Genomic DNA, 15,553 nt, shown 5'->3' with positions numbered 1-15,553 from the left:
GCATATCGCCTGGATAGCCGTTTCTATACAACAAATAAGAAAGGATGACCAACCATGGCCGAGGCCAGCAGTGGGAGCTGTGCGGCGCAGCTGCGCGGGCCAGTGGCGCAACCTAGTGGCGAGACCTCCGCTGTCATGGCGATGGTATCGCACCAGATCCTCAAGGGAGGGAAAACTGCGTCGTTCGGAGAGGTATAGGTGACCACCAGCCCTGCTCTTGATGTGGTAGTGCTTCACTTGGAACACGCCGTTGGGACTGCATGAGCAGAGAGTGTGGCACAATTGTCTTAAATAAGAGAGTTATAGGCTCAATTAATGCAAGGTTAAGCTTAGTTCTCTTTGTAGCGTATTTGACACCTCTGAACCATAAACATGTCAGGTGTCAAGGGTTATGGAAATTAGTGCCTTTTTTGAGCAATATGAAGTCATTTTCAGTGTTACATTGATATATTGCCACACATAGATTGTTTTATTTTATTGACAGCGATCGTTTTTCACCAGAATGTGAAGTTAACATTTGCCACAAGAAATGCATAATGCATGTGAAATTTCTTGAATGTTGTTGCCTATTCTATAGCGAAAGAGTCTTGTCTAATCAGGTTTCGAGTGCAACATGCATAGTGTTGTACATTCTTGAAAGTATGCAAGCAGTAGCGATTACTCTGGAACGTATGGCAAGACATGTATAAATAACAGACAAACTTGACCCATAGATTTCCGATACAACTACTGGCTGCCATTATCATTGTGATTTGAATGTTGCTTGTTTTTCCGGACACAGGTCAGCCCAACAAAGAGCTAAATACTCAGCTCGCACTTTTGACAGTGTTTAATTCTTTACCACCACTGCTACGTGATAATTTAACCAAGCCAAACTTTCCAGATACATATACCTAGTAATGCACATCCCCACTGGACAATTACTGTCACTGTCATGATTACAGAAGCTGTGGTGAACATTCACTCATTGCTGATTCACAAGCTGGGCAGATGACCAACATTTCACTTGTAGATGGCATTATTCTAACGACAGTATAACTACACAATCTTGTTAACCCTGTTGTTCCTCTTATTTTCCCTTCCAGAAACTGAAAAATATTCAGTATTTCAATCTCACCAAAAGTGTTGCTTTTAGAATGCCAATAGTTACTGCATGGCAAATGAAGAATCTATCTTTACTAGTATTTTTAATTATTTCAGCTTACCTGTTTGCTAGGAGTGACAGTGTGAAAAGGCCATGGGTGGACGAATTGCGAATCACAAAGGCTCCTTCCTTAGTTTCCTGGCGCAAGATTTGTTCGGCCCGCTGTCTGGACATGTCTCCCGCGTACCACCTGCCATAGGCGAGATGAATTTGCTCAAAAAAAAGAGGAACGGCTGCAACTTGAGCTACTGCATTCAGCCTGTCTTGACAATTGAAGGCCTTATCAATTGATTACAAGAACTGACACCTTAAAGAACCAGAAAGGAACAGATCTCTTTCGAAGTTACGTCATGCAAAATAAAGGCAGGGTTGCACCACTCACTCGTGCTGCCACAGGCCGGCCTTCTCTTCCACATAGTTGCTCGGAATAAAGCCCACAGCCCTGTATGTTGAAAGTGACAAGCCAGGCAGAACAGCATATGTTTCATTAGAAGAGTTGGGGAAAATGCGTACACATAAAAAAAATCAAAAATAAAAAACAGACAACCGCTAATGAGAGATGAAGTTGAGGTCGTGGAGAAAGAAAGAAAAAATGCTGAGGATAGGTTCCAACAATCTCAGACGCATTGCAAAAAGTGTGGCAGAAATCACTACGTGTAAATTTAGGCTTCAGTCTCGTCTATGGATCAGATAGCAACGATTGCTAGGGGAGGCTGGTTGCTCTCTGCAGCTGACATGATCCTGGCCGACACAGAGCAAAGTGCACAGAAAGTGCACTCGGCTCCGAGATGATGACAGAAAGGCACATATAAAGAAGGTGAGCGATGACAGGGCCTCTTCTCAGATTTTAGTTCCTTCTTTCATGGTTGAGATCAATTTTCTTTTTTCAGGAATATTGTTTCTGAATGTTTGCTTGAAGATCAATGGTTGAATACTATTACATTCACACAAGCAAAAAATTTAGCACAATATTTCTGACAGAAAAAGACAGTGAAAAATAACTAATGAAGTAACTCCAAAATCTACACACTTGGCCACATGCAGGTATCCACGAATGCCTACTGCCAACTTTAAAGAAGGAAATGAATCCTAATACTCTAGCATGGAGCATGTATCAGTTCCATATCTTAACACAAAACAGCCAATATACACTTGTCATGCCACCTGAGTGTCCTAAACTAACTCCAGGTGCATTTTTCTAACTTCATAATTTTTTCTGATGATATAAGTTTCTTGCAGTCTTAGTCTACTTAAAATTCTGGTGTCATTACAACAGTTTGCATTGACACTCTTTTAAGTAAGCACATGCAACGCGATCACTAACTCAGGTTTGCAATTTTCAAGGCATATAGTATTTATGCTAAAACATGAACACATCCTGCACAGCATGTCTGAAACAGAAGCAATCAGCATTATAAATTATTCTAAAAATTTAAACCAAAAAACTTACATAGTCTTTTCTTTATTACACTCTGCAGTACTAAAAAAAACAAAAGCTACTTCATGTTGCCTTCTGCAAGAAAGTTAGGAACTCAAAGTGTGTTACCATATATTTAAAATTCGTGCTTACACACCATGTAAAACAAAAGTATAAAAGCTATTAAAAATGCACTATAGCTTTAGAAAGAGCATAGAGAAGCTGACTTCTTGCTTGGCTTCAGTAATGCAGATTTGCTTAACAGCAGCAACAATGGAGAGAGCTTTAGTAGCTTTTCTCCCCTGAATGGAGCACATATACATGAATCAATCAAGTATTTTTTTCAAGAAGGGCTACATTAAGTTATGATCTAAAGGACAATAAAGCACGCAAATGAATTTTCATGCCCTCATCACAATTGTTTTATAGTTTTATCATATGTAACTAATACTTTAAAGGAAGTTGTATCGCCTACTACAATAAATCACAACAATAGTCACTCTCTCTTGTTTTTACTCCCCAACCTGCATTGAGCAAGCTTTACTAAAAATGTTTTCTACCAAGAACAATAGAATTCAGCCTCACACTTACGGATCCTTTTTCTGCATGGAGCAGAGGAAAAAAAAATCAGAAAGAGAGCAAAAGCAGGCACATGAGAAGCAAGCAATCATAAAAATAAAAGGTGCTAAGCATCACAAGAAAGCACAGGGAAAAAGAAGGCCATCTTACCCATTCTTGTCTTTAACCTGCCACCAGTGCTCTCCAGTATCGTCTAGCACAATGTATTCTTTGCCCTGGAAGACATTTTTAGTTAGTTCAGGCAAAAATTCCACCACAAAAAATTATTACAGTATATGCGTGCATATGAACTGTGTCCATTCTATCATTTAAAAAGTGTCTGAACAAGTCATTTAAGGTTACAACAGATGTTGAACCTGTCTTTCTTTCTTTCTTCTTTTAAGAGCAAGACTATGTAATCTAGATGCATAACAGTTGAAAGAATTAACTGGTCACTTACAGCTTCTAATGAAAGATCTCCTTTTTCGATGGCTTGGAACGAATACAGTGCTGTCACCAATTTCGTAGCAACAGTACCCTGACAAAAGGGGAGAGAACAGCATTAAATAATTACAGAGTACTTGTTCATGCTGCACCATCTCCTAAAGCAAAGAAACTAGACACACACAAGCAATTTCACAAAGGTAACACAATGTTTAAAGCAATCTGCTACATGCGTGCAAACAGCACAGCATCCAAACCTTGATAGGCAATATGTCCTTGGTCCTTGCAGGTACAGGGTCCCCACACGTGATGCTACCTGCACAAACATGTAGAAAAGCTATTATGAAAAACTACAAACAATGCAGTTTGCAGATACGCTAGAAATCAACCTGTATTCATGAAAATCTTTTGACAATGCACGCCAGTTTGCAGTGCAAGGACTGCTTCCAAGAGTAATTTGTACAATTAGTCTACAAGAACAGAAATGCAAATTTCATGTCATTCAAAGCAGCGGAGCAGGTGGAAGTATGCAAGTTGCCTTAACGGTAAACAATAATGTAGGAAAGCATTAAGTAATTTACGTGAACTGGTGTTCCCTGAAATCAGGCATGCGTGTGTAATACATGCCCACAGAATGCCTGATCCATGAGCTTCCCCAACCCACCCGCCTCACCCCACTTTGAATGAATTACTTTATTTCCAAAAAAAATAATTCTATGATGGGGTTCTGAGTGAAAAGTTGTGCATAGGCAACTTGACCAGCCCAAAAGCCCATCAAAGGCAGCAGAAGGCAGCAAGCACTCACATGCTAGTATACAGGTATGTATGAGTCAATTTGCAAAAATGTACGTACAAACAGGAAGTAGCACATTTGAATAATGAGAGCACAAGTAGACAGCGTGCACAAGGAAATATAGAATTTACACATGAGCAGTATAGATTATTTAAAGCATTGATATTATACAAAAACAAAAAAATAATTTAAAAAATTGAATCGTAACATAGCACTATAATCAGTACAGCACAAACTTGAAAAAATGGTCATATACAGCACAGAATATGCACAAGAGCAATAGAAAATAAAAAGAATTAGTTGGACTGGAATTAGTTTTGCAAGCTCCATAAGGAAAGAAAATCTATTTTTCTTAAGGCAATGTTCTTGAGTAAAGTCGGAAGTGTGTGTCGAAGCATTTGTAGACCATAATTCGTTCTTGAGTGTGGAATGTTCCATTTTTAAGGTGTCCTTGTGTCATAGGCTGCAACATGCTTATGTAGACAAGCCGTACTTCAAGTACCATTTACCATGTGCTTGAGCTCCTTGTGACATGTCAATGCCAAATGGTATTAAAAGAGATCTTGAAATCTAAGTAGTTTAAGTGTTAAAAACAGTGGCCGAGTAGGAGCATTGAACGGCTTATTACATATCATGCGAATTATTTTTTTTCTGCAAGACAGTGAGACAGTGTATATTAGGTTTAGATTCCGTGCCCCATACTAGACAGCAGTAATTTAAATGGCTTAAGAATAAAGCATTGTAAATTAGTAGTTTTATCTTGCATGGAAGATATTCAAGGCAGTACACTGCTGTCCTTGCTGTCCATTTGATTAATGCAAAGGGCCCATCACTCCCGAGGCTATCGCCCTCCAAGCATGCTACTTAGCTAGCTAAGTGGAAGGAGACCTGATAAATACCAAATTGCGACTGTGTACACTTCCTATCGACATTATCTTCATGTCACGCCATTGCCTAGTGAAGGGGAAGTAGAAGCTCAACAGAAACAATGTGATGTCAATAAGTGGCACAGGTGCTGGCAGTTACATTTAATCCTTTCTGTGCCAACTATTTTTATCCTTTTCAGGAAACAGACAGACAGACAGACAACGAACTTTATTTAATCCTGAGGAGCTACTTTCGGGACCTCCTAACGGGAGGCCATTGTAGCAGCTGGCCGCGCCCACGTAAAGGACAGAACGCCGTGACGCTCCGCTCTTTCCTGGGCCCTCTGGATAGCCTGGGCTTGCTTTCGGAGTACCGTGCTTCTGATAAAAACTCAAATTTTTTATGACCAATTCATTATGAATAGATTTTAATACTGCAACACCAGCAGTACATTTGTGACTTTCTGTTATCCTTTACTGTCAATCATTAGTTAATGTTTTTGAGTTGCATAGGCAAGGCCACAACAAACAGTCTGTAATATGAAAAGTGTGATTATTTTTTAGAACAGAAGTCCAGTGTATTTGTTATCCTCCATGCGATGCGTTATTGGTGGCGCGGTGTGGAAAGAAAATTGCAGGAGCCGGTGGCAAAGCATTTTCGTCAAGCCATGTGCATGCAAGAAAGGTTGCCAGAGGCTCTAAAATCTTCCTTGCAATTGTTAGTACTAAGCTGAAGCTCCAAAGATAACTTACTAGAGCTATCCTAGTTTTATTGTTTATTTGGAGTGAAGAAACGTCTAGAAATACCATGAATCCAGCATTGAAAAGGTGGCCATCATCACTGAAGCCACCTTACTTCACACCGCCACTTCTAAAACACAGGGGATCCAGACATTCACTTCATTTTTGCTAACTGTGCCCTCAAAAGATTTTGTTTTTTGAAAAGATGGCGGCATTTAATAGAGCAGCATTCACACCAATATGATAAAATGAGTGCCACTTGTTTGTGTCACACAGTACACGAAAGGAAATCCCCGGACAAGTGAGATTGTCACTGGCATATTTTGGAGGCAATGCCTAAATGAGTGAGGCTCATCTTTGGCACGGAAAGAATTAACAACCATTGCAACCATGAAGAACCATGCTAAAGGTTATGTCAAAGTCAGGCAACGATATCACCACAGTGACAGATTGGTAATGCAAATTAATGAATTAATGCAATCAACAAATGATTAGATGCAAAGCTCACCCCTGGAGTTAAGGGACTCCGCACTGTGTGGCGCGGTGACCAAAGTGCTTCGGCATCCTGGGGCACCACGAGATCCACGGCCACAGCAGCCCCAGCGACCACCAGACCAGACACCCGAGTGGAATTTGTCAGCCAGCTGCTCATTGTTTACACACACTGAAAATGTAGCAGTAAGTCAGAGACTCAATACCATGCAACTACATTGAAACGCCTGGAGTACATTTTCCATACAACACAAACAAGAACTTATACTACTAATGTATGTGTCAACAAGATAAGTCACCAATGAAATATACCAAATGAAACATATCAGAGGATCAAGCAGGGTTGGCAGCTACAGGGTTGATTCACAAATGGACTGCAATCAAGAGATACTAATTCTGCAAATCCCCACACCTAACAGATCTGTGCGCCACCATTGTTGATGCATTACATAATGCCATTTCAGCCTGCGATGCATCCAATCAAGTAAGGTCAGTCACACTCTGCAAGAATCAACTTTAATAACAGTCACACTGAGAAAAGCTTATAAGAAAATCAGGATATGAATAGAAGAGCCAATTGTCGTTTACATACATATTTTATTTTTTTCAGAGCACTTGTACGGCACCTGGTATTATTGCAGCACTACATAAAGAATTCATCGCAAGATAAGCAAACACAGATGTTGGCCGTCCCCTGCCACCAGCTAGCTTATTTTAAAGTGTGAACAGGATAGCTTGGTGGATAGCTTAATGTTACGTACGTAACATTAACCGCACTCAAAATGAGGCCTTGAAGAAATGGAGAAAAAAGAAATAATGGAAGCAGTACAGGTGCCCAACATATTCAACCCAGTACTGAATTTTTCGCAGGCTTTTTCTTTCCCTATGAGGGTCAACACATACTTTGCTCTAACTTGTAAACTATGAGGATATAAAGACTGCAACAAGTCACCATGTAAGCTTCATGCATTTTTTTGTTCTTTTCCTTTGTCTGGTTGGTGCTGACCTTTTTGATGCATGAATCTAGGCACAAGCATATACTGATGAAACAAAAAGTAGTTCTTACATGCAAGTGGCGAAACAACATTCTTACATTTTCTTAAAGCAATTATCCACTCTTCTCGTTGTGCTTCTGATGATGCCACAATGTACATAAGCCGATCTTTGTAGCCGATCTAAACAGGAGACAAAGGAGCAAAAATAAATTGGGTCATTATTTCGGATAATAGACATTCTGTAAATTTATGAGTAACAAAGCTTTGATAGAAGCAGGAAACATGCCTGAAATGCTTTCTCGCGTTCAAGCGCTCCATCATCAACACGCTCAACAAGTCGCACGGTACGTAGATCCAGGCGTCCTTTTTCTTTGCCCTGCCGCATAACAAAGAAAATCATGACATGGCTTAGAAACAGTGCTTCTTTGACTTGTTTGACACAGCAATGTGGGAAAATGCAGGTCAGTAATGCTAACAATACATGTCCCATGTGAAAAGCTTAGAGGAAGCCTTATAGTTCGTGGTCATCTACTTCCCTTTTAACATGTGTGCCATAATGAATACGATAAATATAATTATGCAGCATATGCATCAAGACTCAACAAGACAGCGTCAAAGGTTAAGGCATGTAAAGAAGCAAAAACTACTTGCATCTGGCTTTCCATCATGATACCGCAGGCAGGCCTTGGTGAGCACAAACCAACGTGACTTGTAGTTGACAGATTTGAGGCGATTATTGCTTTGGGAACGCTTGAGCATAGGTGCCTGCAGCACCGCTTCTTCGTTTATGGATGCCATTTTCATCATAAGTATAAAGGTCCTGCAAACTGGAAGCAATAGTAGCATGCTGTTAAGCAGTTGAGAGGGACTTCGTTATTGCCCTCTTGGAATTCGTTAAGCACACAACATTAACAACTTCCTACAATGAGCATGTGCTCACAAAGTTAAGCGAAGGTGCACGTTAGTAGTGCTAAAGTACCGTGGCATTATATAAGAACTAACACCGCAGTTTATAAATCCAGCTAGTATTGCAATACCAAAGAAAGCTGAGACTTCCCTGTTTTTGATAATAGCTGCCAAACCTCCAATTGCATAGCATATATTTCTCAGCTGGTGCGTTTAATCTGCGACTGTGAGGTTATGACCGGTTCTTCGGCCAGTTGGTTTTTGTTCCCTGACGCATATTCCCCGTCCGCATAAGAACGCCCTCTTTCTTCTGAGCAAGATGCTCGTCCCCGCACGACAAGCGGTTCATGGGCGTTTCTGGATTTCGCCCGCCTCGTGGAATGTGCTTTGTCTTCCACTTTCGCTGCAAGTTTCGACGCCGGTACGTCCGGCTATGGTCCGGCAGAACAGCCGCTACGTGGTGCGGCAGATGCCACGCCAGACAGCAAGCAAAAAAACAGCAGAATAACCGGAAGCACGGTGTACAGGCGCGCGCTCGAGCAGTCCTTTCAGTAGTCGTGAAGTTAAGCTTTCACCGAGGCCTCCTACACAAGAGACAGAGCGCCAGGCAAGACGACAGAACGCTTCGTGAATGCTACGATTTCGCCCAGCACGACAGGTAATTCCAGTGTGCCAGAGCCCTCCAGTCAACGTTACCGAAACCGTCGGTGATGTCACGACATCGCGACAGACCAAAACAAATCCGATTACCCTAATTTCTAAATAAAATGAGTCGCCGTTTTTACGTATTCGCTGGCCATCAACTATGAGAACGGAAAACGTAGAAACGGTGATTTCGGGCCACTGACATGACAAAATCAGTCAAAACAAATATACGAAATCACGAGTGAAGGATGCCCCCCATCACTTGAACAGCGAAGCGACGCTAAAAGCCGCTACTCACCGCTGTTTCGTGCGCTGGTGCCGATGTAAATCCCACGCCTTGCATAGCGGACGCACTCACACAATGACACACGATCCCCTGCACACGAAGCACTGGGCACATATTCCGACTCCGCAGATTGCTACAAGGAACTTGCAGTAGCAGCCATCACGCTGTCTGCGGCTAGCTAGCTTAGCCCGTCTGACTGGTGGAGGAGACGGAGGAGACGCTGGCCTCCTTGCACTCTCTCAGAAAACGGAAATTCCTCGAAGTAAACGTAACAACTTCCTGTTACACTTTCTGGGAGCCGGCGGTGGTGTTCAAGGTGCTCATTTGTTTGGCGACTGCAGGTAGTACGATGTTGTTTCCGGCCATTTACTTTGTGCCGGTGTGCTTTCGTTGTGGCGCAAGTACGTAGGGCACGTAGGGAAATAGCGGGGCTGGGTCTGGCCGAACACGACGTGGCGGGTCGTGCTGCTGGTTTCGAGTTCACCCGTTGTTGTTATCTCTTCGGCAGCTTTTCCAAATTCTGAAGGAAAATTTACTTATGCACTTGTTTTATTCTTCTCCAGTATGAAGACTGTTCTTATCACAGGAGCCTCAGGTCTGCTCGGACGACCCCTGGTTAGAGCTTTCCAGGCCGCGTCTTGGAGCGTCACCGGTCTCGCTCACAGCAGAGCATCTGGAGAATTGCTTAGCGTGGACCTCACTGACGCTAAGCTGACGGAAAAAATCGTGACGGAGAAAAGGGTAACAGTGTTGTCGCATCACGTGCCTCACCACGCTATAGTTGCTTTCGTAAAATCAATTGGAGCGATTGCATTCACTTCCAGCCAAATGTCATCGTTCATTCAGCTGCCCAGCGGTTTCCTGACAAAGTTGAGAAGGATTACGACGGCAGCTATGCACTTAACGTCACTGCATCCAAAAATCTAGCAGCTTTAGCCGGTAAGCTTGCCGTGCACGCGCGCTCGTGTAGTAAAAAAAAAAAAGACAAAAAAAGACGGAAAGTCGATGCAGCGGGTACATTTGACTTACAGATGCCGTAGGAGCAGCGTTCATCTTTATAAGTACAGATTATGTATTTGATGGACGGGACCCGCCCTACTCCGAAAGCGCCAAGCCCAACCCTTTGAACAAGTACGGCAAAACGAAAGCAGAGGCTGAGCGAGCAGTGCTCTCTGCGAAACCAGGTCGGTTCCTGACCTAGCCGTGCACATAAAACTCAATTCTAGCAAGCTACAAAAGAGTGTATTCGCAATTTCCATTCAACGTGCAGACGCAGTCGTGCTACGCGTGCCCGTGCTGTACGGGGGGGAGGAGTACGTCGCCGAGAGCTCCGTGTCGGTCTTGTGCGAGCTGCTGAACGACCGCTCGAAGCACGTGAAGGCGTCGGACTACGAGATCCGCTACCCTTCCCACACTGAGGACATTGCGTTCATCGTTGTCCAGCTTGCCGAGCGTGGACGTAAGGTATTATACTACATTCACGGAGACAGAGAAGGGGGATCTGGGCATCTCCAGCTTTTCATGCATTGAAGGCATGATCAGGAGCATCGGCATAAGTGCTGCGCCGTCTTTCATTGAAAACGTTCCCAAGAAATGTCATTCATAATCTTTCACAAAGAATTAGACCACTGCGTCTGTCAAACACGTACAAGGCGAGCGCAGTCTTATTTGTATTTGTCTGTGATGGTTGTGCGCAGAAACCGGGAGGCGATCCCGCAGCCAAGCACGCCGCATGCTTTTCGTGAACTCATTATTGCCTGTAGAGCGAGTAATTGTGAGCGCTTGACCAAGCTGTGGCATGTGTGGTCAGAGTGCACTGATTCCGCGCTGACGATTGGCTGTGAGCTGCATTTTCTTGATTTTCGTAGTCTTCGGGACAGAGAAGCTGAACAAAGAAGCCGCTGTGGCGCGTACCGACACGTCCATTCGCAAGTGCTCCCTCCCCAGATTGACTTCTGCCGTAGCTTCTACTCTATAGCGAGACCTAAACGGAATATTGATGGTCTCGACACATGTAGATACATCGTTTCATTACGGTGCAGTTGTTTGAGTGTATATCTCAAAATTGAGAGGATCTCGTTTTGATCCTGGCTCTTGCGTTTTTGCTTGATTGGTTAATTTATTATAGTGATGCGTACCGTTGTCATAATTTGACTTTCTGCGCAACGCCCATACGTAAAAATTTTCAATATGCACAGGCTGTCGTCATTGAATCGAACAAAATTCAATAATCGACACAGGCTTCTCCTCACAAGCCTCCTTGTTGTGGAAAAGCCAGCTTTGAAGAACGCTCTGCAACAAGCTAAGGACGTACGCAAGGATAGCTTTTGAATCGTGTCGATCGAAAGTACATAAGGTGCTGTACGTACGAGATTTCCCGTTGGAAAACCCGAAATCCTGAAAGTAGTTAATGCACAGCATATCTTACATATGCTGTGCATTATATCTGGTATATCTTACAAGAGCTACGTGTGCCTCGTTTCTCGTTCATGAACGGGCATTGGGTGCATTCATAATTTTCATGGTGCACACGTGTTCGGAAAACCTCCATGAGTGCCCACTTATCATTTACCACTGTCCTGCAGAAAGACGTATGTATACGAAGAATGGAAAGGTGTGTCGATGCGTGCCTCAAGGAGGGAACAGGAGTTACCGTGGACAGGGATGTTCCCTTCTGTCGTGGTTCTACGCTGCAATGTTTGCTGCCGTTATTCGGTTTTCAGTAACACCAAAATCACTTGCAAGTTTACCAGTCGCGTTACGCTAAATATGGCAGAGGCACGTCGTATTCACCGAGTTTTCAAGCTTTCGCGCTTTTATTATGTTACTTTCTTACTGAATCGCTCACTCATGATTGTTTGTGCTACACTTCGCACTCTAGCAGTCGGCCACGATCTCGGAGGCCTTACTGGCTTCTCCGATTTACATACAGCCGCAGGGTTAATTGACGCATCGCTTAAGGAGTGGTGCGCACGCTTCCAGGCTGCAGAAAGCCGCGACGAAGTTTTGATTACACTACTTCATATATATGTTGTACTGTCGGCATGATTCAAAAGCTGCTCCTGCATTGACCAGAAAGCATTCGTCGAAGTTGACTTTTCCACAATACTACGATCTGTGGGGAGAAGCCCACTCCACTAATTTAATCCGTGCTGGCTGTGCGGACTAGCTGATCAGCGCAGACGGTGACATGGATGATATAGCAGTAACTAAGATTTATATTAGATTATATTAACACTTTCTAATAATCCGCCACCACCGGTCGTCGATGTGATGCATCGCTAACTGCGTGTGAACGTGTAGCCTGTCAACGGCAGTGTAGCCGTTTCGGACAACGGCGGATAGATGATCGAATTCTGAGGGAGACATAGGTGAAAGGATTTTATTTTCTGCTTATTTGTTCACTTCGAGCCTGGTTTCGGTGAAGGCCTACGCCCTGGGTACCATTTCGAACAAAGAGTACGTAACAGCTGCAGCCGTAAAATACGGGGTAGCTGCCTGTAGCGACATCCTCCTTTAGTGGTGTCTGTCGTCTGTATCAACTTGTTTTGCTGGTATAGAAATCGCCAGAGAAGAGAACTCTGTATTCGAGCCGTTGTGCCGTCTTCCGTCGTTCTGTTTGCTGCGTTATACTGCTACACAAAGGACAAAAACACACACACACACATGCGCAGACTTTCAACTGTTTGTTATTCGCTAGCGCACGTCAAATATAAACAAGATATGGTGACTGAATATGAGTAGAAAACATGAAATGAAAGACGGAAATGGAAGTAATCTACGGACATCTGATCTCACAATGACAAGTATGGCTTGATCTAACGCTCGTCTATGAATTTAAAGGTTGTTTCTCCCAACGCCACAGAAGGTGTGCAAACGTGGTTTCTCGAGTCGTTAGCACATCTTCTATGGCACTGAAAGAAACAGAGAAACAGCATTTAAATTCATAGACGAGCGTTAGATCAAGCCATACATGTTATTGTGAGATCAGATGTCCATAGATTACTTCCACTTCAGTCTTTCATTTGATGTATACAGAGTGTCCCAGCGAACTTTAGCCAGAGTTGAAAATATGCAAATGCCACATAGCTGGACAGAACAAGGGTAATGTTGTTTGTTGTCGCTTGGAGATACTCAAGCTAACTTTTTTCATTACGTCTAATTAGATAGTGTAATTAATCAACATCTCAATTATAATTAGATGAAAAGTGTCAATGAGAAAATTGTAGAGCGACATCAAAAAGCGACGGCAAACATTACCTTTGTTCTGTCCAGCTACGTGGCATTTGCATATCTTTAAGCTATGGCTAAAGTAAGCTGGGACATCCTGTATATTGTATATTTGCATATATTGGACGTGCCCTAGAGAAAAATAAACAACTAAATGTATGCGTACATGTGTGTCAGTTTCCTTTTTGTCCTTTGTATAACAGTATAGCGCAGTAAACAGAGCGATGTCGTACCAGTTAGCCATAGCCGAACCCTTACTGACCGTCTTCGGTGTTAACGCCGTCATCTTCATCGTCGTGCGTCTTGCCGACTCAGGCTGCTGTTTTTTTTTTTTACTCGCATTTACTGCAATCACCTTATAGTAGAAGCTTCCGCAGGATCCCCCTTCACGTCATCGCTACGTGCGCTCATGTGCAGGACCGGAGCGTGAGCGGCGTGTACCAGTGGTGCGGCCTGGAGCCACTCACCAAGTACGCCATGGTGCGCGCCATCGGTCAGGCGCACGGGCTCAGCACCGACCACGTGTCGCCGGACGCCGAGCCGAGCAGCGGCGCCCCGAGGCCCCGAGACTGCCGCCTCGAGCACTCCAGGCTGCAGCAGTTGGGCATCGCCCGCCACACGCCGTTCGCCCAGGGCGTCGCCGGGTTCGCCAAGTTCCTCCGACCCGCCGCCGGGCAGCACCACGCGTGAAGCATGCTGTTCTTGCTCGCATATACGACCTCGCCGGCCTTTTTTTGTATCACTTGTGCAGTATTGGAGGAATGGACGCAATGCACTTTTGTGCGTTCGCGGGGCAATGGTGTGTGAGACGTCGACACCTTCAGTGCATCTGGCTACGAGAGCGCAGGCTGTTGTTATGCGTGGTGACTTGTGCCATGGTCAATCCATCGCTGCGGATGTCGGGCGTGTGTATCACTAAACGTGCTGTCTCGTCTGTTCCTGCGGTGTAATATTTACTCTTTATTCTGTCACCTTTTATTCCCTTTCCCCAGCTCAGGGTAGCCAGCTGGTACTTACCCTGGCTAACCTCCCTGTCTTTCCTTCAATTTCCCCCTCTCTCTTTATACCGGTACGTTTTCATATGCAGTCGAATAATGTTCTTTGTGCGATTTTTGTGTACTGCGCTCTTATATGCAAGTGACAGAAGTGATATGGATCGCGCATAAATTCCACGTTTCTGTAAGTATTGCGCCGAAATCGAATGGAATTATTTAACTGTATATGGAACATTTTGGTCTGTGTGTAATTATGCAAATTATGAACCTGCACATTGCTGAAGAAAATATATGTTCATCGATTCCTGTGTAGCTTTGATGTTGCTTTTGGGTGTAGAGTGGTAACCCGGTCCCGGTGGCAGCGAGCGCTACATCTGTTTATGTATATATATATATATATATATATATATATATATATATATATCTGCAGTTCAATATGTCGGAGTTGTCCGCTCTGTTCAGGCGAGAATTACGCGGAGTAATCACGAAGCCTGTAAGAACATAGTGCAAAGTACAATGGAATTGCATACTGCACTATACAAAGCGCTGCAACAGGAACTGGCACATGATGACAACCTGGCCTCTCGTGTGCGCATGCGCAGTAGCGCCGCATTCGTGTCGCTTACGGGATTCACAGTCTGCCACTACTCGTGCGTTGTACGCATAGGACCTGTGTAACGATGTCGAAACTTCGACGCTCTCAGTGAGCCGACTCCGCAGTCATTCCGCAAATACATACTTTTTCACGACATATGTAAGCCTACATTTTAAACATGTGTGCCTTAGTTTCTAAGCGTTTGGTGACAGTGTGATAGAAACGTACAAACATAAACCAAGCGTAGCGTCGACCAAGTGCTCGAGTTCAAAGCAGGTGTCGCTGGTGTGGATTCGTGCGCGTTTTTCTTTTTTCCTACGTTTCCCGCACAGCATTTGCTTGCAAGGAGGTGCTAGAAATCGAAAGGTTGTGAATGTGTTTTTGAAAAATAAATATTGCATTCACATTGTATTTTGTTATAAAATAAAGCCTTTTGTGACATCATA

At 43.7% G+C, this 15,553-nt stretch overlaps 2 protein-coding genes across 4 annotated transcripts in view; one reads left to right on the top strand and one right to left on the bottom strand.

Moving 5' to 3' along the window:
- The window catches only part of Btk (tyrosine-protein kinase Btk29A), a 27,825-nt gene extending 18,336 nt beyond the window's left edge, over positions 1–9,489 (bottom strand). The window contains exons 1-11 of one of the 2 annotated variants that reach the window (XM_050183996.3): positions 9,300–9,489; positions 8,102–8,277; positions 7,737–7,826; positions 7,549–7,630; positions 6,472–6,627; positions 3,821–3,879; positions 3,580–3,657; positions 3,291–3,355; positions 1,527–1,586; positions 1,206–1,334; positions 54–256 (exon numbers count right to left, since the gene is read on the bottom strand). In XM_050183996.3, coding sequence (XP_050039953.1) covers positions 54–256; positions 1,206–1,334; positions 1,527–1,586; positions 3,291–3,355; positions 3,580–3,657; positions 3,821–3,879; positions 6,472–6,627; positions 7,549–7,630; positions 7,737–7,826; positions 8,102–8,257 — 1,078 coding nt within the window. In that variant the 5' untranslated portion in view covers positions 8,258–8,277; positions 9,300–9,489. Of the gene's footprint in view, positions 1–53; positions 257–1,205; positions 1,335–1,526; positions 1,587–3,290; positions 3,356–3,579; positions 3,658–3,820; positions 3,880–6,471; positions 6,628–7,548; positions 7,631–7,736; positions 7,827–8,101; positions 8,297–9,299 lie in introns of those variants that run through there. The other variant, XM_055073607.1, reaches the window with a different exon arrangement.
- LOC126536929 (methionine adenosyltransferase 2 subunit beta-like) lies at positions 8,697–15,553 on the top strand. 2 transcript variants are annotated; one of them, XM_055073608.2, is made up of 6 exons: positions 8,697–9,014; positions 9,851–10,028; positions 10,112–10,226; positions 10,319–10,471; positions 10,558–10,751; positions 13,935–15,553. In XM_055073608.2, exons 1-6 carry the CDS (start codon positions 8,704–8,706, stop codon positions 14,205–14,207), a joined length of 1,224 nt encoding a protein of 407 aa, XP_054929583.1. In that variant the 5' UTR covers positions 8,697–8,703; the 3' UTR covers positions 14,208–15,553. The 2 variants fall into 2 exon arrangements, with proteins under 2 accessions (XP_054929583.1, XP_054929584.1); XM_055073609.1 differs by lacking the exon at positions 8,697–9,014 and adding an exon at positions 9,618–9,688.

Source organism: Dermacentor andersoni, chromosome 4, assembly GCF_023375885.2.
Source record: "Dermacentor andersoni chromosome 4, qqDerAnde1_hic_scaffold, whole genome shotgun sequence".
NCBI classification, from domain to species: domain Eukaryota; kingdom Metazoa; phylum Arthropoda; class Arachnida; order Ixodida; family Ixodidae; genus Dermacentor; species Dermacentor andersoni.
Note: the sequence above shows the minus strand (reverse complement) of the source record. Positions and strands in the feature narration are given on the sequence as shown.

Excerpts from the sequence above, each read along its gene's own strand:
- LOC126536929 (XM_055073608.2), top strand. The coding sequence starts at position 8,704 with ATGGGCGTTTCTGGATTTCGCCCGCCTCGTGGAATGTGCTTTGTCTTC. Across the intron at positions 10,472-10,557 it reads AGTGCTCTCTGCGAAACCAG|ACGCAGTCGTGCTACGCGTG; the intron begins GTCGGTTCCTGA and ends TTCAACGTGCAG. Across the intron at positions 10,752-13,934 it reads TTGCCGAGCGTGGACGTAAG|GACCGGAGCGTGAGCGGCGT; the intron begins GTATTATACTAC and ends GCTCATGTGCAG.